Source organism: Melopsittacus undulatus, chromosome 1, assembly GCF_012275295.1.
Source record: "Melopsittacus undulatus isolate bMelUnd1 chromosome 1, bMelUnd1.mat.Z, whole genome shotgun sequence".
Taxonomy (NCBI): domain Eukaryota; kingdom Metazoa; phylum Chordata; class Aves; order Psittaciformes; family Psittaculidae; genus Melopsittacus; species Melopsittacus undulatus.
Window position 1 is genome coordinate 4,361,840 of NC_047527.1, and position 26,064 is coordinate 4,387,903.

Consider the following 26,064-nt stretch of genomic DNA (forward strand, 5'->3'; position numbering starts at 1 on the left):
CCAACACACCCATGTCCAGGTGATGATCCACACCCAGGGCTCCTTCTTTCATCATTACCCACTAAAACCTCCCACCGCTGGCTTCCCACATCACAAGAACTCATCTCCAGCTCATCCTGACTCCTCTCCCTTTCCAACCCTTTCCCTTCCCCCTGAAGACATCCTTTGACCAAAATGAGCTGTGGAGGCTAGAAAAGACACTGACGTCAATGTAAAAGTAAACCAAAGAGGTCTGGTTCCTGTTTCATCCCTGCTCCAGGCTGTGCGCTGAGGAGCGCGGTCACTCGGTCGAGGAATCTGGGAGCGGGCTCAGGGATCAGCAGCTGAGCTTTCTCATCCAGGCTGTGTGAGTACAGGCTGCGGCATGCTTCGGGCTGGGAGTGAGGGGGGAGAGGGAGGGAGAGCCACCAGCTGCAGCTCGGGAAGGCAGCGTGCTCCGGTCCTGGCTGCGCTGGGATGTGGATGGGATCCTCAGGTAGGGAGCGAAGCACGTGGATTTGGATGTGATTTGGCTCCATGTGGGTGGGAACAATGCTGGAGAGGACAGTCTTCCATGCTGGGGGCTGCAGGGGTAGAGGAAGGTCAGGGAAGTTTGGGCTGGTGCAATGGAAGAGAACATCTCATAAAGAGAAATATGCATTTTTCTAGATACTGAGCTGGTCCATTTGGATACCAAAGTACATTTCAGTGACATGCATGTGAGAACACAGAAATGTCTATGTGTAAAAAGCAGGTTTGGCAGAGCCATGTGGAGGATTCTGAATGAAAGCTGGAGTATTTCTTGTTACCTCCGTATACTGACTACTTCTGCCAATCCCAGCTGCATACACATCCTGCATCCTGCATCCCTGTATAGAGATGCAGAGGTAGAAACTAGGCCATGAAAAAGTGGTCTGAGAGGGCTCAGAATGAACTCTATAACACAGGGTTAGGAAGCAGAAAACTTTTCCCCTGGGAAAGAGCATGAAAATGTCCTTACTTTGGGTGCTGTATGGATGGGGGAAGTGGCTGGGTCAGAATTAGAATGGGTGAGATGGATGAATGGCCCCACTAGCTCCATCAGTAAGTCGCTGCCAACTGAGATGTGTCCAGCTGCAGTACATCATATAGAGAGCATCTCTCCCATGGTTTATACAAGCTATACTCAGTGGCAGCGTGATGAATTGGCAATGCAGCTCTTCAGACTCATTTCAGCTGTGTTTTGGTAACACGAGGCGCCTCTTCTTCTAACATTTCTCACATGCCAGGCCCAATTTCTCTTCTTCAGCAAAAAGCCAGCCCCAGTCCTGAAATGGAAGCTCCTTCAGCAGAGCTTCAACTCCCCCATTCAGAAATAAGACAGCGGATATACAAGCTTAATCCCTATTACATGCGCGTGACAGTGCCAATTGAAAACCACCAGGGCAAACACCTCCGTCAGCCACGATTAGATGCAATGCTGCCTCTCAGCTCTCTCTGTAAATCCCTCCCTGAGCAAGGGAAAGTGGGGTAACCATAAAAAAAGAGGTAGAAATACCCAAAACCTCCTTGTTGTAGCATCTGCTGGCACAAATGAGGGCAGAAAACCACCTTTGGTGGAAATGTCTTTACTAAGAAACTTTTCTACCATCTCCTTTGTGTACAGAAATCTCTCTCAACCCACAATTAGAAAGAAAACTCCCTTCTTCCCCTTCCTTTCTTACCAGGAGACATGGTAATTTAGCAATGCAATTGAGCTACTTTATTTACCCATTGATTTCAGTGCATTTTGCTTCATTCTGCTTGAACTTTCTTCCCCATCTCCCAGTGTTTTAACATAAAACACAGACAAGGAGCCATTTCTTCCCTCCCTGCAGAGTGCAAAGGTGCCAAAAGCACCCTACAAGCCTTCCTTCCCCTGTTTTGGAGAAGGAGGCAAAGGCCAAGGAAGGAATTGTACATGGAACATCTCTCACAGCACGTTCTCCTGGAAGCAGAGCAAGCAGAACAGGGGAGGCTGCTGAACAAAGCAATAAATCCCACTATGTGCACGTACAACACCGCCACAGCCCTGCTCCCCTTTACGTGCATCATGTCCTGGGGATGACGTGGTTCCCATAGGGACATGGACTGCCTGGCCCCTATATCCCCTTTAAGGGGGGAAGACTAAACCCTGCAGTCCGACTTGTCCAAAGGGCTGTGGGATTTTGGCTCTCTGCATTTTAGCAGGCTGGAGACGCAAACCCAGGGGTGTTTAGTACATAAGTTCTCAGCATGATTGGGAAAACCTCACCCTTGAAGGAGATGCTATCATCTAAAAATGGAGACATCCAAATTCCTGAGCCCTTTCTAAGGTGGGAGCCAAAAATCCCCCATGAGAATAATGCTTTAACAAACACAAGTGTTTGGGCTTTCCTTTATACCATGGACTGTTAGAGCAGGTTTCTATAAATGCCCTGTTGCTAAGTTTAGGAAGGTAAGACAATATGTTACATAAATGAATCTCCTGTGACATCTAAGGTAAAGTCTACAGCCTCTCCTGAGGAATGTCTCCTGCTTCTTAGCAAGCTCATTGTAAATATTATAAGCACGTTGCCATCATTTCATGCTCTTTCTTTTACCTCTTCTCGAGTTTTCATGCTTGCATTTGAATTTGTGGCTTTTAGCTGTAAATTTTGCTCCCACTCAATACAACTGAGTACAGAAAGCTGAGCAAATCCTATCGATGGCTTAGCACAGAAACACTTCCCACCCAGTAAGTCCTAGGGAGGCACAGCAGAGTCCAGCCAAGCATGACAAAGCCCAGAGACAGAAGTGGTTGTGCTGAGGTGAAGGATGAATGAGGGGAATAGAAAAGTGAAGCCCAGAGCAAAGGGGAACAGTGAAGCAGTGGGGTCAGACGGGACAAGGCTGAACTGGCCGTGACACCCAAAGAACTGATGTCACCCTTCAGGATGACACTAACCAGGGATGCTGCTGTTCAGTCTCAGTGTGGTATTTACTGGGATCAATATGCCATTAGTGTATAGACACAGAGGTACTGAATTCTTTATTACTTCTTATGCATAATCCATAAAAGACGTGCATCTCATCTATCACAGCCTGAAAAGCACCACTACCACCCAACAGTAAGAATGACTTCTTCCACCTTGGTGCAAGATTTACTGTCACAATTTACTCTCCTCTTCATTGATATACTCCTCTTCATGGCTCCAGCCTCCTTCTTTACAAATACCTGCCCAGAAGATGGGGCTCTGGGAAAGGCTAACAAACATGGGTATGGCTCCTGTGGTGGTCCACTAGATAGCTCCCCATTCTTGCATGCACAGAGGCTCTCAGCCCTTTCTATGGTAAACCTAGAGAGATGGATTTGGATTTGCTCTGTAATGAAGCTATCACAAGTAAGTTTTGGCCTCATGGATGAGGTTGGGGATGCTGTGAAGGTTTGATGAAATACTCTTTCATCCAGAGCTATAAAAAGCTGCAAGGACCTACCTTAGAGGAGCTCATTCACCACAGGCAGGTACTGGCAAGGTGAAATGGCACTGGGCTCTGCATGCATAGAGACCATGGCCGATGTTCATAACCCACCAGGGTCCTCTCAGAGTGACAACACAGAAGGATGAAGTAAAATGGGTACCTGAGCACAGAAGGGGAGGACACTGAGGAAGCTCAGCCACTTTCTTGTATGACATGAAGAGGGTTTCTACCATTTGAGTGCAAAGGACAGGAGATTGCTGGTAGATTACTTATGTGGCAGAGTGTAGAGCACAGGCCTCCACCACACAAAGCCATATTGAGCAAGCATCCTCTCCTATCAGTGGGGTGCATAAACACCATCTTGCTGACCTGCCCAGTCACCAGGGGCCAGCGAGTGGTCAGTGCAAACCAGACACACAGAGCATAGCTTCCCCTACAACCAGCATGGCCTAACCCTAACCCTAACCCCTAACCATAACCCTAACCCTAACCCCTAACCCTAACCCTAACCCATCTCAGTGGAGAGGCCAGTGCATGGCTATCAGAGTATTTAGCCAGGTACAACTTCCTCCTCATCCCAAAGGTCCTTTTCTGGCAGGATGGAGAGGAAAAGCTGGGTGGTTGTGCTGGGTTTCACCTGCTTGACACCCACAGTGCTGCAGCTCTGCAGCAGAGCCAGGCTGGCTCCTATTGCCTGGATTGCACATGCCAAGTAATACATCTCTGTGAGAAACCCAGGCTGCCAAGCTGTGTTATGCTGTCTCCAGCTACCAGTCATGTGGCTAAATTGATCATCATCAGAGTGATGAAGGAACTCAAGAAATAAACTGTCAGGAACAAGACAGCCCATTTTTCACACACCAGCATCAAGGCTTCCTGCTGCTTTGATCCAACACAGACAATTGTCTCCAGGATGCTCTGGTGTTAGACACACACTTGTGAAGGTTTGAGCATGCCAGTGTGGAACAGAGATCTGTAATACCCCAATAACCCCACATTCATGCACTGATGCTTTCTGAAGGGGTCCAGGGCCGCGTTATGGAGCAGAGTTACACAAAGAGAGGTGGTTTTCAAATCCCACTGCTGCATGAGGCCACCATAAAGCTCACTCCATCCAGCAGCCACCTCGGAGGATACCCAGAACTAAAACAGCAAGGGGCAGATGTCAGGAATCAGAGGCACTGGTGGGACAGGGAAAGGAAGGGGAGTCATGCTGCCTCTGGCCCCTGCTAAGGTTAGGTCTGTCTCATACCAGTGCTGTTCATCCTCCACTCCCAACAGTATTAAGTCCACCCAGAGAGTCAGAGCCTCTAAGGCACTAGCAATAATAAACCCCAGTGGTGTTATTCCTAGTGAGCAGCTTACCTACGACAAGTGCATGATTATTTCAAACACACTGATTTATGAACACACCCAGGAGAGCTGCAGCCACTCATTCTTGCCCCAGGGAGCTCAGCAGCGGAGCTCAGCATCTTGACTCACAGTATTGGGACTGATACACAAGTGGCTATGATCGGATGGCATGTCTAAAAATACACAGCCTGCAGTTTATTTTTCTTGGAAAATGGAAAGACACCCAAAGAAGCAGAGCCTGATTTAGCAGCCACAGAGGCTGGATGGTTGCTTTAAAGAAGCCAGCAGAATTTGACCAAAAGAAGATGCCATTTAGGTTGTATTACAGCAATGGGGTTAATCTGTGGGTCTAGCACCAGGGGAGGATCCTCAAGCTGCCCTTGTTGTGGCTCCTACTCTGTATTACAGGGATGCTGATGGCATATCCCTAGCCTAGAAGACACAAGCAATAGGATTCCTTTTACCCAAAGGAGATCTCTACAGTGGGAGCACCATAAATTGAGCTGTTCATTTAGTACAGACTTGTATTAATGAACTGAGCCCTGTCAGATTAACCCATCTTGCACCATGTCCAGGGAAACTGCCACAGACATCTCTGCACCAGCTGTCAGGTCTGCCTTTAGCCATCTCTTCTGTAGATTATACAAGGACAGTTCTGCTGCTGTGTCCTGGTGGGTCATGTTTGCTGGATTTCAGGTCATTCCCACTGCTTTGGTTTGCACCTTTTCCAAGGCAGAGACACATCCCCCTTTCATTAGCCCATTTAACACTATTTATTACACCTAATACTGCTTTTGTAGGAAAAAAATCCCTCAAATGACATGAAAAGCATGTCAAATAGCCCCGTGCAGCATCTCCTAACATAACAAAGACTGAAGCTATCAGTAACAATATGAAGTTATGGAAAGGAATGATTCAAGAGTGCCAGGTTGAGCTTTGGCTCCGGATTTGCTTTGAGGCCATGAACATCATTGGAGGGGGCCTTGGTCTTCCCTCCATTATGCCATGCATTGTTCACACCTCAACGAGTTCAAGGCCTCCGTAATAACCAGCAGTGACAATCTGTTCCTGTCTATAACCTCATCCCAGGCACAGCAAATATCCCCCAGGAGTTCTGAACCATCTGGTCCATGATTCTTCAGCAAAACCCACACCACCATAAACAGTGTCTGTAGCATCTTGCTGCCCATCCATTTGTCTTCAAGAGACAACTGATTATCCCCTGACATTGCAATTTCCAGTAAGAAACCCCTATAAATCACACATAGGATTCCCTCCTTCCCTTCCTGAAAACTTCTGACCCTTGTGCTTAGAGGGACCATTTCAGCAATAGGGAAACTGAGGCGTCTTCCCCAAAAGTGGTTCTTTATCCCCAGTGAGGCCCCTTGCACAGAACTTGGTGCTGCAGCAGCAACTGGCTGCAGGGACAGAAGCTGTAATCCCAAACAGCTGAAAACACAAAGGAAAACACCCCCTGCAAAATAACAGGCAAAAAAACCCAAACCCTGGCAAATGCACCATAGGCAGCAGTTTTAGGAATCACTTGTAACCAGGCAGCAGCGGGGAGGCTGAGGAGGGGGGATGTCCCCAAATGGGGCCCTTTCTTTTCTTCCTGTTCCTATGAACCCGATGGGTTTCCATCCCTGTGGCATTTCCTACGTTAATCCATCAGATTTATGCTGCCCTGTTGCAGATCAGAGCATTGCTGAGCTCTGTGCATGTCTAACAAAAGACAGCCCTGCCCTGAGCCACTCAAAGTCTCTACAGACCAGGCAAACAAAGGGCAGTGGAGAGGAGGATTAGCATGGTTGTGGAGGAGAGCAGGGACAGAATGTCTCTCTCTAGAGCCATTTGAGGAGAGTGGGTCCAAAGACCTGATTTTCTGCATTGCAAGTGTCCTTCCTCCTTCATACAGCAAAGGGCCCTGGGAGCACCCACTGTCCCTTGCCAGGTTTGTGTTTGCTGCTAAATCAGAGCACCTGGAGGTACCAGACTGGTCCCCTAAGGTCCCACCACTTCCTTGCCATGTGTTTGTGAGTGTCCCTTCTGTGCTCTGCAGCCTCACAGGGCACAGTGCACCTCATGTTCGAGGTTTTCCAGCACAGCTCTGCTACGCTGTGATTCCCAGCTCCCCAAAAGCAAGAGCAGAGTGCTGAGACTTTCCTCTCAACCACCCTCAAGCCACATCCCATTGCTGCCCTCCAAGCATCCTGTCAATTTCTGCCTTGAAGCCCTTGATCCAGAGCTGGGCAAGAGCTGCTTCCCCCTGCTCTGACCTCCCTGGGGTATGTGTGCCCAAGCGATGCCAATGCCCTGGCTGCCTATGTAGCCTTGCCCTCCAAGCACCAGTGTCCCTGTGTGCCCAGTGATAAACAAATCCGGCAGGAAATGCCTTGCTGGGAATGGGGAGAGCTCTGCGGTGAGGTTGTGACACTGGACGTTGTGTTCTTGGCATTTAGCTCCTGAAACTTTGAACAAATATCAAGAAAGGAACAGGAGGTGGCTGCTGGCCAGAGCTGGGGTTGGGGGACAGAGAGGACAGAGCAGGACCCTGCAAGGGATCCCAGTGTGGCTTGCACCCCAAGGGTTGACATGACATGCCCTGATGGGTGGCCAAAGGGTCTCTTGTGGCTAGTTTGCTGGACTGAGGAACCTTGTCATAAACCTCACTGTTGTGAGAGCTGTGGTGGACTGGGCAGACTGGGACGGGGAGAAGGATCCTCACTCATCCCCATAGGGTACATTTACACCACAACAGGGCACATCCAGCTTCACACCTTTTGTCACACAAGAACTGGAGAAAGGCAGGACTGATGTAGTTCAAACCAGTCACCTCATGGTCACCCAGAGGAGCAGCTTTCTCTTTGTACCCTGCAGATGTCTTCATTTTCCTTTTGGCTCAGCAGGTCCATCAGTAAAAATGCCATGGAGAAAAATGGAAAGGGAGGCAATGGTCAGGAAAATCAATTCCAAATATGCAGCAGGCAGGAAACTGGCTCCTACACACTCCCTCCCCCATGACCCACCCAACAGGAGCCATGACCATCATTTGGGAAACACTTGTCTTTGCTGTTCCTTGTCAAACAGACAAATCACGGCTGGGTACAGTCAGCAGAGGCTCCCATATGGTGACTGTCTGACCTCCCTCCTTGCATAAACAGGCAGATGGAGCCTGTTCAGGGGCAGGGCCACATGCTAATGGTGGCCTCTGGCCTTTGCAGTCCTCCGAGGACAGTGAGTGACAGCCTGTGAGCTGCTAGCAGAGGATGCTGGCTGCTCTGCTGAGCCTCTTATGTCAGGTAGGTGTAGCTGCCTCTGGGCTCTGCTGAGATGCTGTTACAGAGGCAGCTGGACCATGTTTATGGCTCACCATTGCCTCTGTTGCCTGTGCTGAGAGTCAAGTATATGACCATGAGCAGAAGAAGTGGTCCAAGCCCTCCAGCTCCAGGCAGAAGCAGCCTCTTCTGTGTTTCTTTGCCTTTTTGGTGTTTCTCCACCAGAACTGTAGGAAAAGAACAAAGGTTGTCTCTTACCCACAGATGCTGTATAGGCATCAGTACAGAGGGCTCTGATCCTTCCTTATACATCCTCTCCAGCTACCACGTTAGGCACAGCCACCATGAATGTTTCAGGGTTCAGATCCCCAAAAGGATCTCTGATATCCCAGATCCCTGGATCACCATGAGAACAGCAGGGAGTGAACTCTCAAATAGCCCAGCCCTGTCTCCAAATGAGCAAGTGCCACAAGCCCCAAGCCAAGCTGGAGACAGATGTCAGCCCCAATAGTCAAAGTGCTTCTTCAAACTGGACTTCCCATGGACTCTAACAAAGATACTGGATAAAACCTGGATCTGCTTTCAGGATGCCATGCGATTGCTTCCACCAAACACCAGCCTGGGAGTCACCAAATGGGAGAGTGCTCCCACACTCCTCTCCAAGGCTTTCCTTCAGGGGCAAGGCAAAGTAAACTCACTTCTCAACAATAAGGTAGCGTGATGAGGTTGAAGCACACTTGATCCCTTTGTAAGGAGGGAAATTCTTATACATCTGGGGAGAGTCTTTATATCCACAGATTTCCCCTTAAATCACACTCCATGTGGTGCTTTCCCATAGTTATCCTCTTACAGAGGATAGTCCAGTGGAGCAGCTTCTCCACCCTCGGTCTCCCATCATGTTTCTCCTGCTTCCTGGTGCAGGAGTAAGACAGTGGTTAAAATACCTCAGGACCATGTGTGTTGGAAGGAAAGCAGGAGAACGTTCACTGGAGGTGGCCTGTGGTGGTGTGAGTTTAATTTCTCTGAAGCAGCTGATAAAAAGAGGTTTCCCAGACAGCTCCGTGAAGATGTCACCCTTCAGTGTCCTCTGGGCAGTGAGGATCCCACTCTTCGGTGTCCTCCACCCCGTCATGACCATGGTACAGGCTCCTCAGTTCTCTGAGCTAATTCTGTCATGTCTGGGTCCAAGACCTTCTTGGGTAGACCCATGTCTAGGTCCAAGACCTTCTCCTTCACCACTGAAGAAGATGATTAGTTTGTGAGGATCTATCCAGTATATATGAATATACATATAAATATATAATATATATATCTAGTATATATAAAATAGGATACATTCAGCTTCTTAAAGAAAAAACAGGCATGTTCAGACACCAGATTCTCGTTTGGGTCCTTACAGAGTTGGTCTTCAAAGATATCTTGAAAGCTGATCTGACCATGTGCCTTGAGCCCATCTCAGCTGTGTGACAGTTCATTTTATGTCCAATCTCAGTCTCTTCTGCAGGGATGAAAGGACACTCAGCTCCTCTTTTTGAATAGGACTGGAAAAGTGTATCCCTTCTCCTGACAGAAAGAGAGGAGACATCTCCCCAGGGTAATGGGTGCTATCAGCTTCCTTCCCACCTCCTTCAGAGATGTCTGGTCTCCTGCTTTGCTGCTCTGTGCCACAGGAGACTTTCAAACACAGCCCTGTTTTACATAGCAAGGTTGAGGGATTGCTAGGACTTATTGTAAGCTAGTAGCACTCTTTCCTGCTGTAAGTATTATTCCTTCCCTTATGTACTGATTTTGACTGAGTAAATACCTTCTTCCACCTACAATCTCAAGACAGCCACTCCAATATTTAATAGTTGTACATTCAACGAACAAGCTTGACAATTTTCCACTTAAAAAGCCTAACTTCTTTCCTGCCTTTCCCCTTCCTCTGAGACGGTGATAAAATCAGGAGATGATGGGAGTATTTCATTCATCTGCTACGGTTGCAACTCCTCCTGAAGCCAAGTGTGGGAACCGCGTCTAGGACAAAGCATGGCCCTGAGCCCAGATGTGCCTTCTCCACCTTAACAGCAGCATCTGCTTCCCAATATGGCATGTTCTGCACTATCTCAGACACAACTTGAAGCTTTGCAGCTGTTGCCACTCTTAGCCTAGCTCTAAATCCAGCAAGGAGGAGAGGCTGGGATAGTGGGGGAGTGCAGGGCACACATCCTGTGTGCAGGGATGGGAACAAAGCTCAAATGCATCAAAGCACAAAACCAGATCCTCACACAGGAAGGGCCAGGTAGTCGCAGAGCAGGTGAATAAGGCATAGGTACCAATAGCTCATAGTCACCTCTTTCTTATAGTCTTGCTCCAGAAAGCTATTCCCTAAGTAGAAAAGTTTTGTTGGAGGAAACTTAATCATTTGCTACCATGGGCAATAAGAATGGTAGAATAAAAATCACAGAATCATGGAATCATAAAATAGTTTGGATTGGAAGGGACCTTAAAGCTCATCCAGTTCCAATCCCTGCCATGGGAAGGGACACTTTCCACTGGAGCAGGGTGCTCCAAGCCCCTGTGTCCAACCTGGCCTTGAACACTGCCAGGGATGGAGCACTCACAGCTTCTCTGGGCAACCTGTGCCAGCGCCTCAGCACCCTCATAGGGAAGAGCTTCTCCCTAAGAGCTCATCTCAGTCTCCCCTCTGTCAGGTTAAAGCCATTCCCCTTGGCCTGTCCCTACAGGCCCTTGTCCCAAGCCCCTCTCCAGGTTTCCTGCAGCCCCTTTAGGCACTGGAACTGCTCTCAGGTCTCCCCTTCAGGAGCCTTCTCTTGTCCAGGCTGCCCCAGCCCAGCTCTCTCAGCCTGGCTCCAGAGCAGAGCTGCTCCAGCCCTCTCAGCATCTCCATGGCCTCCTCTGCCCTCGCTCCAACAGCTCCACATCCCTCTTGTGCTGCTGCCCCAGAGCTGGATCAGGGCTGCAGGGGGGGTCTCCCCTTCACACAGCAGAGGGGCAGGATCCCCTCCCTGAGCTGCTGCTCACACTCTGGGGGTGCAGCCCAGCACATGGGGGGGTTCTGGGCTCAAGCTCACACTGAAGCCAGGTCATGGGGAGCTTCTCATTGACCAACACCCCCAAGTCTTTCTCCTGAGGGTTGCTCTCAATCCAGTCTCTGCCCAGCCTGTGCTTGTGCTGGGATTGCCTCAACCCTGGTTCAGGATCTTGCACTTGTCCTTGTTGAGCTTTTCAATAACCACAGAGCCCAAGTTCATTCACCCTGCCCAATGCTGCATCACGGGTTAGTTTCTTCGCTTGCATTTTCCCATCATTCAGCTCCCAGAATGGAAGAAAGTCAATGCAAACTGATTACCCAGGCAGGGTTGATGAAGACCTTCCAATCACACTTGCTTTCCAAGCCATAAGGAAGTGAAATGTAGCTAGCAGCCCAGGCACATGCAGTTGTGAAAGGCTGGATACCTGGATCAGGAGGCACAACAAGTCAAGGAGGATGTTGCTGAAACTGGGGGAAGAATCTGCCCCTCAATATAAGGAAACTGAAAATTGAAGATCAATAGAATAACCAGACACAAAAGATGGGCTCAGACTTCCTGGGAAAGATCCAAGGGTGAAAAACCAATTCCAGAGAATGAGGTCAACCTTCTCTAATAACCATAGCTACTGTTTGTCCTCCACTGAGACATGCATGTGCAGAGTTTGTCTCCTCTCTATTTATGGGTTTGGCCTCTTGACCTGGAATTTAATGCCTCTCACTTGATCCTGTCCTGTTGTGATGGGCCATATCCTGCATGTTTATTGCATTGGCTCCAATGTTGCCTTTATCTAACGGGTAAGGGAAAAGAGCAGTCCAGGGCTGACACGAAAATCCAGCATCCCTCCTCCCTGTCATTCCAATCAACTTCTCACTTTGGGTTTTTTTCTGCCTTTCTCTCCAGAAGGGACTTCTAAACCCTCCTGGAGAGAACATCTGTGCAAGCCCAACAAGAGATGGTACCCATCTCTTTATGGTACCCAGTTCACAGCAGAAAGTATCCCATCATGAGGTGGGACTTAGGGGGATTCGGGAGATTTGAGCCTGTAGAGCATTGGTCAGCAGAGAGATCTTGAAAGCTGATGTGAAAAGAGAGATCTTGACAGTCATGTCCTTTGAACCCATCTCAACAACTGGATAATTCATTATGCTTTGCCTCCTCTCATTCAGCCAAGGATGAAGGGATACTTAAATCCCTGCTCCGAGAGGGACATGAGACACACAATGACTCTACCACCAGTAGAGAAGGGCTGTGTGAGAATGGAGGAACATATTGGGAGCTCTTAGGTGGAACCTCAGACTCTCAGTTTCTACCTTTTCCTCATCATATTCACTCACTTCAGCCCAGTCCTTGGGTAGACCCTGTTAACCCCTCTCCCAAATGACAGTCAGAGCATCACCAAAGTGTGCAGGATCACCCTTTGTCTCCCTGTGCTGGGCAGCTGGTTTGGTTAAAAGCATATCACAGGCCTTGTGGCATTTGATCCAGCACCTTCCTGTAACTGCCAGGGATGCTTCTGTCTAATCCCAGCTCACATGAGGAAGACAAAAAAGAGGCATTTTCCTCTTGTGTCCACTGGTGATGGTTCAGTGGCATTGTGATGGCCTTAAGCCAGTGAGTCATAGGATCATAGAATCGTAGAATGGCTTGAGTTGGAAAGGAACTTAAGATCATCCAGTTCCAACCCCTGCCATAGGCAGGGACACCTCACACTAGACCATGGCACACAAGGCTCTGTCCAACCTGGCCTTGAACACTGCCAGGGATGGAGCATTCACCACTTCTTTGGGCAGCCAGTGCCAGCGCCTCAGCACCCTCACAGTAAAGAACTTCTTCCTTATATCTAACCTGAACTTCCCCTGTTTCAGTTTAAACCCATCACTCCTTGTCCTATTGCTACACTCCCTAATGAAGAGTCCCTCCTCAGCATCCCTGTAGGCCCCCTTCAGATACTGGAAGCTGCTATGAGGACGCCACGCAGCCTTCTCTTCTCCAGGCTGAACAGCCCCAACTTTCTCAGCCTGTCTCCATACAGGAGGTGCTCCAGCCCCTGATCATCCTCGTGGCCTCCTCTGGACTTGTTCCAACAGTTCCATGTCCTTTTTATGCTGAGGACACCAGAACTGTGCACAATGCTTCAAGTGAGGTCTCATGAGAGCAGAGCAGAGAGACAGGATCACCTTCCTCAACCTGCTGGTCACACTTTTGATGCACTCAGGATACAGCTGGCAAGTCCTCAGCAAGGAGACTTTATTCCCACAGAGACACAGGAAAATCACCCAGTGGAGGGGACAAGAAGAGGGCAGCAACATCAGGTTTAGGTTACTAGAGATGCTCAGGCACAGGCACCGTGAGGAAGGCTGAAGCCCTCTTTAGCATTTCCAGCACTTCATAAATTTCAGAGAGATCCAGGGCAAGGAGCCAGATGTTTGGGGAGAAATCCTGAGCACTGAAGACAAGTGGAAATATTTCTTTCTCTTTTTTTTTTGGTAGTGTGTATTTTTTCCCATTAGTTGCAAGGCTATATTTAGAAGAGAGGGGGGAAGAGAGAGAGCACGAGAGAGAGAGATCAGGCATTTCTTCATATTCTTGTAGTCACTCCAGTTGTTCTGCTTGTAGGAGCAGATGTCTCTGTCCTGGGGTGATAGCATTCAGGTCCACGAGGAGATTTTCTTCCCTGCAGCTCCTCTAACATAGAAGGGAGATCGAGCCAGAGGTAAGTCAGTCCATCGTGGAAGAATACACTGCAGGGACAATTGTAGTGAATGCTCTGGGATAGTGGTCAGAGAGAAAGGGGGGGATTGGAGATATGTCTGGTGGGGACCAGGAGGGAACTGCTGGAGACCGGACCCTAAATCCAGAGTCGGAAGCATGGCTATTGCAGTAGGGAGCAGTGGAAGGGATGGCAGTGGAGAGGGTCTTGTGCCAAACATGAGGATGTGCAGTTTGGGAAGCTCCTGGATCTGCCCATGTGGCTGGTATACCATAAGGAGGTATCCAACCTGGAGAGCCAGGCTGTGCCAGTGACTGTGAAGGGTTGCAGGGGGCTTCTGCTGTGAGCTTCTGTGCTACTGGGTTTTGGGCAGTGCTGTGATATTTGGAGATGGGGTGTGATAAAAAGTGTGTTAAAGAACTGGCTTTCCTTCCCTGAAGTACTCTGTCAGCTCTTGTGAGGAATGGGACGATGTCTTGTTTCTATCTGTTTATTCCAAGGCATAATTCAATTCGGGGGAAATGTGTTCATGGAGGTTTTAGGATCCAGGAGAGGAGATGGTGCACTGTGGTCATCTGTGCCTGGGGATGTTTTATCTCTCTTTGAACGTGCAGTGGGGTGTGAGCTCAGCAGTAGAATCATAGAATCATAGAAGCATAGAATCATAGAATAGTTAGGGTTGGAAAGGACCTTAACATCGTCCAGTTCCAACCCCCCTGCCATGGGCAGTAGGAAAGATGCTGTTTTCTTTCTCTGAACCTGCTCACTGGGTCAGCCTAAGGAGAAGCAGATCCTTTCCAAGGTCCTTACCCAGGTTGGTTCAGGAATGATCCCTGCTTTCATAGCAACACACCAACAGCTCCAAGTGTAACCAGGTTAGCCTGGCTAATCCAGAGTCTGCAAACACTGTGGGCTCTGTCTGCACAGCACAGTGTCATAAGTGGAGAGCAAAGGAAACCACAGAAACCAGCCTCCCAAAGGGTTAAGGTCTGCTCATCCATCCTGGCATGCCTCAAAAAATGCCTGTTCCCTGCCCAGGTCTCCCATCTTGCTGCACTCCCTGGGCCAAGCCCACACAGGGCTCCCTCTGTGCCTCAGTTTCTCCCTGCAGACAGGAGAGCAGCACAGCTTGAAGTGAGTGCTGGGCTGCAGAGCTGCACCCATGGGGGGCTGGTTTGTGTTTATGGTGTATGTGACCCTTCTCCCTGCTGCATCATCCCTTCACCCCTACCTGCATCTGTGTCACTGTGCTTCCCGGGGTATGAGCATTGCTTCTGCTGTCCTGCATCCCTGTGTCATGCAGGTATTCCCCAACAGCAAACCTTAGTTGCTGCTCCTTCCCTATTGTCCTTCTTAGGTTTCTTGCCAACAAGAGAGCAAAAGCAGGCAGCTGAAGGCAGAAAGATGGAAAAGTGCTCAAAGATGGCTAAATTTGCAATTAAACTCTCCTTTTCAAAAGCCAGCAGCAATGCACAGGCCAGATATTGCTCAGTTTAATCTCCTATGATGTCTTTACACTGTGAAGTTCCTGTATGTGCCTATATGGTAATTTTCACTGCAGCCACAATAGCTGTTCTTCTAAACCAACACTTGTAGCTCATTGTCCCTGGCACCCTTGAAATGCTAGATGGATTACTGTAATCCCAATAAAATCAAATGCATTTCTCTTGTACTGTTACAGCCTCCCAAGCAGACAGGCACAAATCCATCTCTACTGGCTGTAGCTATAGAACTCCAAGCCCACATTTCTTTCCAGATCTAGCTTTAAAGACATATTAAATCCTCTTGGAAGAAAATATCCCCCCCCAAAAAAAGAAGATATTCCTTCTCCTCACATTATACTGGGCCCCAGTGATAGAAAGGGATACATGCAGGATGTGATGCTCTCATTTCTCTTGAAGCATCAGAGATAGAAATATACAGCATCTACCACCACAGAGATGTCACCCCATGCTCTCTTGTGACAGATGGCACTTGGTCCAGGCTATGAGATATTGGTCATTTCAATGCTAACAGCTTGATTTATAGAGCATTCACTAAGACAATATTTCTGTCACTCCAAGGCCAAGATCTGGTGTTGCAGAAAAGAGGACATGGAAAATGCAAAGGTATCAATTGCAGACATCTAAATGTTTCAGGAAGGACTTTACTACACAGTGTGGCATAAACTAGCAAAAGGAGGTGTAAACCCTGTATTAGTACTTGAAGGTGACAAGTACTAGTGAGCCTCATTACAGATGTGCAGAAGGACCTCTGGGTGCCACCACTGGGTGCACATTTGCAGGTCTGGAAGGGCAATGTATGTACAATCCCACTTCTTTGTTTGCTTGTACATGTAAATCTGAACTCCTTTTTCTCAAAGGATGACACATTATTGCTGCAAATGGGCAAAGAAGAGGTATAAGTCCATAAGAAATCCGACAGCACATGAGTTTCCTGCTCTGTGTATCTTTGGGAGCTTCATTCCATATTTTCCATGCATGCTCAGGACAGGGCTGGGGGAGGACCATGCAGATCTTTCCAAGTTTTAAATAGGTTGTCCCTGGGGTGTCCAGCACTGATCTGTCTACTGGTTTTAAGCAGCAGGTTCAAGCCTGGATGCAGAGAATGAGCATCTGGGCCAAGCTGAGTGGCCTCCTTCCCATCTGGGTCACTTTGCTCTGTGAACAGGAGGAATGCAGTTTGGAGACTTAGTGCTCTCCCTCTTCTAACTGGCAGTGATCCCTCATGGCTTAGCATGACCTGCTGGACTAAATCATTGCCTGGGCACCCGCAGGTTATTGCTTCTCCAAACTGAATGAGAAGACCTGATTTTGGCCTGAGGCTTGCAGAGGAGCATGGGGCCCTTCCATGTGCACATACACTACTGAACACAGCATGATGGGTGGAATTCAAATCACAACTCACAGCAATATCCATCACCCATCCACAGCAGGGCCTCAGAGATGAAGGAACACATGTAGATTAACTGGGTATATCAGGCAGAAGTCAAACAGCTCAATAGCACATCAACAACATCAGCCCAAGAACCAATATTACATTAACTTTCACACATCCTTAGTCTGAGATTGGTTAGATGACTTGAAGGACAACCCATTGCTATGTCTAGTAATGAACATCCAAGTTTTAACTCTGGCCAGATGATAAATAATGATTCTCATGGATGACATTAGAGTCAATAAGGGAGTTAATCCCTTTTGTTGAAAGCAAAGTTCACACCTTTCTCCTTCCAGACAAAGGCCACTGGACAGCAGGAGTTGCTGACCATCACACTCTTCATTAGACATAAGCAAGCATGCCACGGCAGGCCAGTGCAGACACTAGGTAATGAGCTATCATCTGTCCCCAGTCAGGCTGGTTCTGCCATAGGGAAGACATGATTCAGTGTAAACCTGAAATTACTTCATTTCAGGACAACATGAGAAGCAATGCTCTCTCTTTGCAAATCCAGCCCTGTCTGCAGTGTTTAAATGCCAAAGAAACTGTGAATTTGCAGTGAATAAGACCTAAATGAAAGGCTGTGTGGTGGCAAGTGATAGCATCTCCTTGCAGGTTCATATTAGAGGAAACGAGGATCACTCTCAGTTCCTATTTGTGTGTTTGTCAGTTCTGATTTCCTCCATCCTCCTAATGTTTTTCAATGTATTGGCTAATTTCAGCCAAGCTTTGGCAGAAGGAAAACATCACCTCCATTTGCAGGAAATTAGGCAGCAAAGTAAGGAGAAAGTCAAACAAGTGTCGGAGCCAAGAGCTGGAACGTGAGTGCTCATCCAGGCAGCCAAGTGTCCACATGGGAAACAGTTATAATAAGCAACTCAAGCAGGGCAAAGCATTCATCCAGTCCTGCAAGGCACGAGACCATAAGAAAGCAGGTGTCATTGAATGTGACACTCACAGAACTATGTGGTTTGTGTCCCTAAAACACCTTCTATTTCCATGGCATTGGGGGCGAAGGAATAATCCAACTCTAGATGGGATTGGACTATTTCCAACTGCAGTTCCCAAGCAGTTAGGTGTTTAATACACTCTACCTGGGCACTCTTAGATCTAGAGGGTTCTAGGAGACATCAGTGCCCAGGAATCAAGTGAGAGCAGAGATCTGACACGTGCAAATATGGGATCTTCCCTGGGAACAGCCCCATTTCTGCTTCAGGATGTAATCTTTCTCCCCTGGACCTTACATCCTTTCTCACAGCCTGAGGAATAGATATGCATCAGCTTTTCCCTTTCAGCAGCTGGATTTATTCTCTTTCTCTCCCCTTTTTACTGTCGGCAAGCCCACCCTCCCCTGGCTGAGCATGAGGCACACAGAACAAGCTTTACCACATATAGGGCAAGGTCTTCAACATGCACAAAAACACCATATTTGGCCAGTTTGAGCCAGAGTTGAGTGAGAGCTTGCCAGGAGAATCATACAATTTAAACTGAAAGAGAGGGACTTTAACCCTTCCTATATAAATACAATGATAAATCACCCAGGGAATTTTAAACACGGAAAGGCTGCAAAACTAAACACATTCTGCTGCCATCCCAGGCTGCAGAGTAACACTAGCAGAGTGAGGGGGATGGGGGGGTGATAGGGGAGGCAAGTTGCTGTATGAGATGTTCTGATTCAGGGAGATGAGAAAAGCTGAAGCTGTTCATACTAAATAACACTTGCTCGTGCTTGCTAATGTCCTTTTCATCTTTCCAGTCCCAGTGCATGGCTCTCGTTCTCTGTCTCTGGTTCTGCACACAGAGATCCTATCTGCACACACCAATAAATAACCCTTTTGGTGAGCAGATAGGACAAATCTGTTTGCCTTTTCTTTTGTATCCCATTACTTACATTGCTGAGCCAGAGCCAAAAGTGCCCTGGGTCAAGGAATTGAACCCTGGTAACTTCAGCAAGGGTGAGGCTTAAGGCTGACAGCAAGCAAAATGCTGGGTGGGATGAAGCACAGGATGGTCAAGGATGTCCTCCTGGGGCAGATGTCCATGCCAAATGGACAAGTGTGATGCCAAGCAGCAAGAGAGCAAGGGAAGAGGCTGCAGGACCTGTTTCAGCACAGAGACCATCTGTTTCCTATTTGGCCCAAGAACGATGGAATTGGTTATGTCATGCAACAATGAGAAAGTATTTGAGAGCAAGTCCCCCTCTCCCAGTGCTGAGCAGGGACCTCTACCAGAAGGAGGGAAACCAGGTCAACCTCCAGTCTCCATCCCTGCCCTTATCCCATTTGTACCCAGATGCCTGGTGTGCTTTTAAGGAAATGCAACCCATGATCTCACAGCCAGACAGACAAACTCCAGCCTGAGAGGTATAATATAACAGCATAAGCATTCTGACACAGGCAGTCAGCACTCAGAAATGATGCATGTTTACCCATCATGAGCTTTGGAGACTGACAGCTCCATGGAAATCTTTGGGGCTGAGAGCTGCATTAGGCATGAAGAAAGCTGAGCTTCAAACTGATTGAAGATTATAGGAAGGGGGTTAGCATAAAGGATATTTACTCTGTAAGCAAAGATGATGGTGGTTTTCCCAGCTCATGCCATAACTGCAAGTAATAAGCAGTGCAAAACATAGCAAGTGCTTTGCAATTAGATACACAGCTCAATACTCTCTAATGCATGCTAAGGGACAGGACGGGTGATTTTGTCTTCTCCACTTACTGAAGTTACCAGGGCTCATTTCCTTCACCCAGGGGACTTCTGGATCTGCAATATAAGTAATGGGATATAAACCCCCAATATTTAGGCATGCACCTCACCAGCTGCTGTGTGTCACCCCTCTGCAGTGATGGGGAGCTGATGTGACTCACTTTGACACCTGCATGAGTATTCTGATGGCAGAGAGACGTGGTTGAGGTCATTTTTGGACTTGGCAGACCCGGGAATCTTTGGGAATGTTTACTTTTCCTCAGGCACGAGGTCACGCTGCCTTTCTGTGCCTTGTTCACCATCCTGCAGAACGGGGCAACGAAGCTTTTTCATGTGCTTGGAGTCCCACAGTGGAAAAATACTTAGTAACTGTTAACCAGGGATTTGGTCCAGCTCTGCCTCATTAAAAGCACTCAGAGGAATGCAGCTGCTTTGTTAGTCCGGTTCTGCATCCCTTCTGCTTGTGAGATATGAGATGAGGGCAGTCCCACAAAAGAAGTGAAAAGGCCGTTCACCTAAGCACCCATCAGCACCAATTTGACTAGAGGAAGACTTTTCCCACTGCACCCCAAGAGGCAGCCTCTCAGTGAGGAAATCTTCAGAATTAATTCCATTTCTTGGGATTTCTTTAATGTAGTTTCATGGATTTTGTGTTCAGACTGGGAAGCAATGGACTGGGAAAAGACACAAACTCTAATTCAGCTCCTCTGCATATTCCATTTGGCAAACAAAATGTTACCTGTTGGTTTTTAGCAGTTTATGATATCTGGAATTCACTTCAGTGCACATGGGGCTCAGAGGAACACAGTGTATGATGAAGATTTGAACTCCTGTGCATGGAGAGCACTCATAGATTCTTTTCTATTAGTCTGTGAAGTGCCCTACATACCTCAATAGCATTGTGAGGATGAAGGACACTTGAATGCATTTTGAGTTACTGACTTCACTGAAAGGGGAAAATGTAAGATGAATATCAGTTGTTTGTGGCAATGGATCTGAAGCTGAAGATAAATTTCCCATGGGAAGCAAGCTAATAAAAAGATACCATATAAGAGCAAATGGCCAGTGCCTTAGAATTACAATAAGACAAATACGCACACAACTCAATAGTCTCTAGGGCATGCTAAGGGTGATTTTGTCTTCTCCACTTGCTCGACTATAGAATCATAAAATAGTTTGGGTTAGAAGGAACCTTCAAAGGTCATCTGGCCCATTCATATCACAAACTCACACTGCACTCAAGGGGCAACAAAGTCTTTATTCCCTAGTTTCTACTGGTGCAGTGACTTCTGCAGTGCTCCTCTTGACAGCATCTGCACCGAGGAGTCTGGGAGCAGATCCAGGCATCTGCTCGTTTGTTTTTGTAATTCAAGAGTGAAACAAACAGAGAAGATCAGATGGTGAGAATGTTAGAAAAACATTAGAAAACGGGCCAGCATCCTGCATCCTCCCCATGCATCTTCCTCAGGTGCCAGACTTTGCAACTCCTCCATCTCCAGCCAGTCTTAGGTCTGTTTTTTCCTGTTATTCCCCATCAGTGTGCTTGGCACAAAGTGTAAAGAGACAAGACTCTCCCCCAGGAGTCTGCAGGCTCAATCAGACCCAGACAAAATAATGTGAACATGTGTGCTACTCCGGCTGCCACCAAGTTCAGTGCAGGGTGAGGTAATCCGGTCATTCCTGAAACACAAGATATCCCAATGTCCAGTTGCTGCTGGAGATGGACTAAGTGCAGAAGTGATGAAGGTTAGGATTGATCTTCTTTTCCCAGCAGTTATTTGGGATATTACAGGTGGTCTGACCACAGGCTTCAGGATTATGTTCTGCAGCATAATCTGGTCCTGGGTTTGATCTCAGAACAGCTTTAGGGTTGAGCATCAGCCATTCTAATGGACAATTCAGCTCCTTGGGCTTGAGTGGCTACCTAAACAGAACAAATTGCCATTTGATTAGAAATATCCTTACAAGTTAACAGCTTTTCCTTTCACACCACTTCTATAGATTAGATGAGAAGCAAGAAGACACTAGAGCAGTTATCAGACTCCAGGCCAACAGATCTAAGCCCTATCATGGTGGCAAAGTCACTTCTCCAGGGATTTCCATAGGGAACTTTACACTTGGTCTTCTAAATTCTCAGTCCTAATCCCTGCTTTTGCCCAAAAAATGTTCTGCTTCATGATCACCTGGCTTGAATGAACGATACAGAATAACCATGACTAGGCTGTAGCATCCCAAGAGGACTCTCAGTCTTGAGTGTTGACCATTTACCAAACATACTTAATTCCCAGCCCTCTCAAAAATGAGAAAGGCTAGGAAAACACACACACATTGATCCTCCATAGAAGCCTGCCTGGCCATATCCTGTGACCCCATTCAGCAGTACAGGCTGGGAACTGCTCTTATGAAAAGGACATGTGTATTACGGTGCACCTTAAACTGAAACGAGCCAGCAAGCAGTGTGCACTCACTGCAGACAAGGCAAAGTACACACTGTGATACATTAGGGGGTTCATGGGCAGCAGACACAGGGGAGTTATTACTCCGTCCATCCATCACTGGTGAGGTGTCTAGTTTGGGACCATGTTGCTCAAGGGAACGTTGAATGACAGGAGAGGGTCTAAGGAGAGGCTCTATGAGGATGGGTGAATGCACCAGTACAGCCTGAAGCTAGCCAGAAGGAAAATGTGATTTGGGGGTCCTGGTGGATGCCAAGTTGCACATGGGCCAGCAATGCACCCTTGTGAGAAAGAAGGCTAACAGCCTCCTGGGTTGCCTTGGGAGGAGCACTGCCAGCAGCCAACAGAAGAGATCCTTTCCCCTCTGCTCAGCACTTGTGAGACACATCAGGAATGCTGTGTCCAGCAGATGCACAGAGACTTAGGAATCTCTTCACCTAAACCTCAGTTCCCCAGCTCTTCATCCAGAAAGCTGGAAGCCCTCTACTTTTGGCAGGAGGTGTGGAGATGTTCAGTAGCTTGAGACTTATAACTATCATGGATCTGTAGTTCATTAGCCCAACAAGCAAGGTTTTGGTGGCTGAGCAGGAAAAGGCTTTGTCACTTGTCACTTTGTCACTTGTCACTTGTCACAGCTGTTGTGATGCTTTCTGGATCCAGTTAGGACTGCCCTGCAAAACACTTGCTTTTGGCCAGCAGGAACTCTCCTGAGGAGCCACTTTTCACTGGAGGGCTTCTGACCTAGCTTCTTCCTCAGGTTTGTGCATGGCCACCAACAGCTTGAAGCATCTCACAGGCAATGGGACACCTTCAGTCCATCTTCCTGATCCTCACAAGCAGCAGAAGGCATTAGTGCAGGCAGACAGCTCACTGCCAGAGGATGGGGCATGCTTTGGGCGCTGGATATCCAGGCTCCCTTAGCAATGCAGGCCTTCCCCATTGAGAAATACCGTGGTTCCTGTAGCACTGGGAGATGTGTTTGCAGCTCCAAGTCTCCTAGTCCTTCCTCACTTGGCTCTCTGGTAGCAGGGATTTCAAACTCCCATAACTCACGTCTTTCAGCACTATTCTTTGCTGATTCAAGCTGATTTTTTTTAACCTCAAAATCCTGCTCAGCCCCTTTGAGATATTCCAGACATTTTTCAACCATTTATTTTTACTGAAAGCAGCCAAGTTTCTGTATATATTGGGCTTTTTTAAAGAACCTTTTTAATATACAAATCAGTTTAAAATAGTGTGTAAGTCAGGAATGATTTTCAAATTAAACTGTCAAACCCTGGCAGGAGTACCGGCTGACGCCCTTGGTTTGAAATCTCCTGGCTGCTAGTGCTGTGAGTGCAGATCTCTAGAAGATGCCACACAACCTGCTTAGAAAATGCAGCTATCCTTTGATTTAACAGAATCATAGAATGGTTTGGGTTGGAAATGACCTTAGCATCATCCAGTTCCAACCCCTCTGCCATGGGCAGGGGCATCTCACACTAGACCACATCACCTAAGGCTCTGTCTAACCTGGCCTTGAACACCACCAGGGATGAAGCATTCTCAGCTTCTTTGGGCAACCCATTCCAGTGCCTCAGTACTCTCACAGTAAAGAACTTCTTCCTTATAACTAACCTGAACTTTCCCTGTTTCCATTTTAACCCATCACCCCTTGTCCTATCACTACAGCGTCTGATGAAGAGCCCCTCCCCATCATCCTTGTAGACCCCCTTCAGATAGTGGAAGGCTGCTCTGAGGTCTCCACGCAGCCTTCTCTTCTCTAGGTGGAAGTCTGTCTGAAAATGCTGCTGCATGTAACTGGGGTCACCTAGTCAAGAGGAGGAATACATTTTAGGAGTCAAATGCCAGGGCTGTGGCTGTGCCAATAGGTTGGGTAAATGTCTTCTGGCTGACAGCACTATCATGTTCCCATTGTGGTGCAGGAAGAACCTCCAGTTGGGAAGAAGCTGCTTCAGTAGAGGAAGGATCAAAAGAATAAGCACCATGTCCAAGAAACGAGAGTTGGTAGGAGCTTCATATTGTTCTGACCCTCCCTGTCACAGCAGAAAATGGCTTGTGCCTCCATGAGCATCCATGCACCCTGCCTGGACTCAACAACCCCACCTGTTTCTCTGGGCCATTCAATATGACCATTTGTAGGTGTCCAATTTTCTCTTCTTTTCTCCCTTGGCATAGTTCACATTTCTGTTCTTACTCAGGCCTTAAAACAACTTTTGCACAGGGCAGAGGAAGAGAAACTTAAAGTGGGGATTGTGTGTCTTCTCCTGCATCTGGAAACAACGGAAGACAGTAATTATAAACCCAGGTATTTTCCTCCTGATTACTGGTATCTCATATTGGCAGATGAACGCTCAGTGTGCAGCGATATATAGAACTAAAGAGGATGTACAAATACCTTGGTTACAATGCCCTTAGGTGTCAATATTTTGAGTCCTCAGGAATGCTGACATCCCCATCAATTTACTCTGTTTCTTCTCTTCCAGATCACTGGGAAGGCAGTGACCATGCCGACCTCCTCCACCCAACTGCCAGCCCTTGACTCTATCAACACCACCCAGCAACCCAATTCCAGCATCTACCTATTCTCCAAGTTCATCCACCCCGACACAGAGCTGTACACAGAATTCTACAGCCTGTGGATTGCCCTGATGGTGGTCAACGCCATCATTTTCCTGGTGGGTGTTGTGCTGAACAGCTTGGCATTGTACGTCTTCTGCTTCCGTACCAAGACGAAAACGACCTCAGTTATTTACACCATCAACTTGATTGTTACTGATCTCTTGGTGGGCTTCTCCTTGCCTGTCCGGATCATCATGTTCTACAGTGCAGGAGACTGCCTCAAATGTTCCTTGGTTCATATCTTTGGCTACTTTGTCAACATGTACTGCAGCATCCTCTTTTTGACATGCATCTGCGTTGACCGTTACCTGGCAATTGTGCAGGTGGAGGCCTCACGTAAATGGAGGAACCCTACGTGTGCCAAGGGGATCTGTGTCTTCATCTGGATCTTTGCCACTGCGGTGACTTTCTCCATCCTGACCATGGCAATACAGTTTGCTGAGTGCTGCCTCTCCAAGATACTGGTCCTGATGGTGTGCGAGTACTTCTTCCCCCTCATCATCATCATCTTCTTCACCACCAGGATTATGTGTGCTCTGTCCAAGCCCAGCCTCATGCACCAGAGTCGGGAGAGGAGAATGAGGGCTGTGCAACTCCTTATCACTGTGCTCATCATCTTCATGATCTGCTTCACTCCTTTTCACGTGCGACAGGTAGCAATCTCCATCAACCCAGACATGCCCCATGGTGTCAGCCTCCTCGTCTACCATGTGACAGTGACTCTGAGTAGCCTCAATAGCTGCATGGACCCCATTGTCTACTGCTTTGTCACCAATAACTTCCAGTCGACCATGAAAAACATCTTTAGGAAAACTGAACCAGAGCGAACCAGTGTGGACATCATGGGCATGAACAAGAACTCCAAGGGCCCCAGTGCAATCATCGCCTTTTCAAACACAATAGGAAGCCCTGTGAGCTTGCCATCACCAAGCAGTGTCCAGATATAACCCACAGCTGATGGGACACAGTAAGCCAGTGTAGTGATGCTGGAATATTGCTAAGATGCACAATACTATTGTCTTTGACCTCTTTGTTTTTTAGGCTGAGGTTCGGAATGACAGTGGTGGGATTAATTCCTCAAGAACAACGTGGTCTGTTTGGAAAATGGAACTTGCAGTGATGTTTTTACCAATACAAAAGAGATTCCCATAATTACTGTTCCGAATGGGAAAGTTTTCTTTGTATTTTAATACAGACATTTTGCTAGCAACAAATTCTTCACTGTGGTTTTCTTTTTGTGTTTGAGATTGTAATGCAACACTCCTGGGATGACTTATAAAGCAGCAAAGTTCTGTTTTCTATGAAAGCTCTTAGGCCTTGGCCATGTGCTTAAGAGTAAAGGATACGAGGGATGTTTCCAGAGCTATCCACCACAAAGAGTTTAGATGCCAGTGGGGTGGGAAAGAAAGTATTCTAACCCACTTGCCACTAGCAACTACTCATTTGTTTCTGATAAAGTCTGAATCTTCTCAGGGAAGAGGAGATGAAATCAAACAGTGAAGTCTCCTCTTGCTATTCCAGCTACAAGGAGA

The 26,064-nt window shown here is 47.6% G+C and overlaps 1 protein-coding gene across 3 annotated transcripts; it reads left to right on the plus strand.

Annotated features, from left to right (window-relative positions):
- The first annotated feature begins 295 nt into the window (after window positions 1-295).
- GPR20 (G protein-coupled receptor 20) lies at window positions 296-25,689 on the plus strand. Of its 3 annotated transcripts, none has more exons than XM_031045774.2 (2): window positions 296-346; window positions 24,397-25,689. In XM_031045774.2, the coding sequence occupies exon 2, from the start codon at window positions 24,418-24,420 to the stop codon at window positions 25,477-25,479; it is 1,062 nt and encodes a 353-aa protein (XP_030901634.1). In that variant the 5' UTR covers window positions 296-346; window positions 24,397-24,417; the 3' UTR covers window positions 25,480-25,689. The 3 variants fall into 3 exon arrangements, with proteins under 3 accessions (XP_030901634.1, XP_030901635.1, XP_033921075.1); XM_031045775.2 differs by lacking the exon at window positions 296-346 and adding an exon at window positions 426-475; XM_034065184.1 differs by lacking the exon at window positions 296-346 and adding an exon at window positions 13,719-13,814.
- Window positions 25,690-26,064: the final 375 nt, after the last annotated feature.

What these genes read in the sequence shown, in the direction of transcription:
- GPR20 (XM_031045774.2), top strand. Translation starts at nt 24,418, where the DNA reads ATGCCGACCTCCTCCACCCAACTGCCAGCCCTTGACTCTATCAACACC.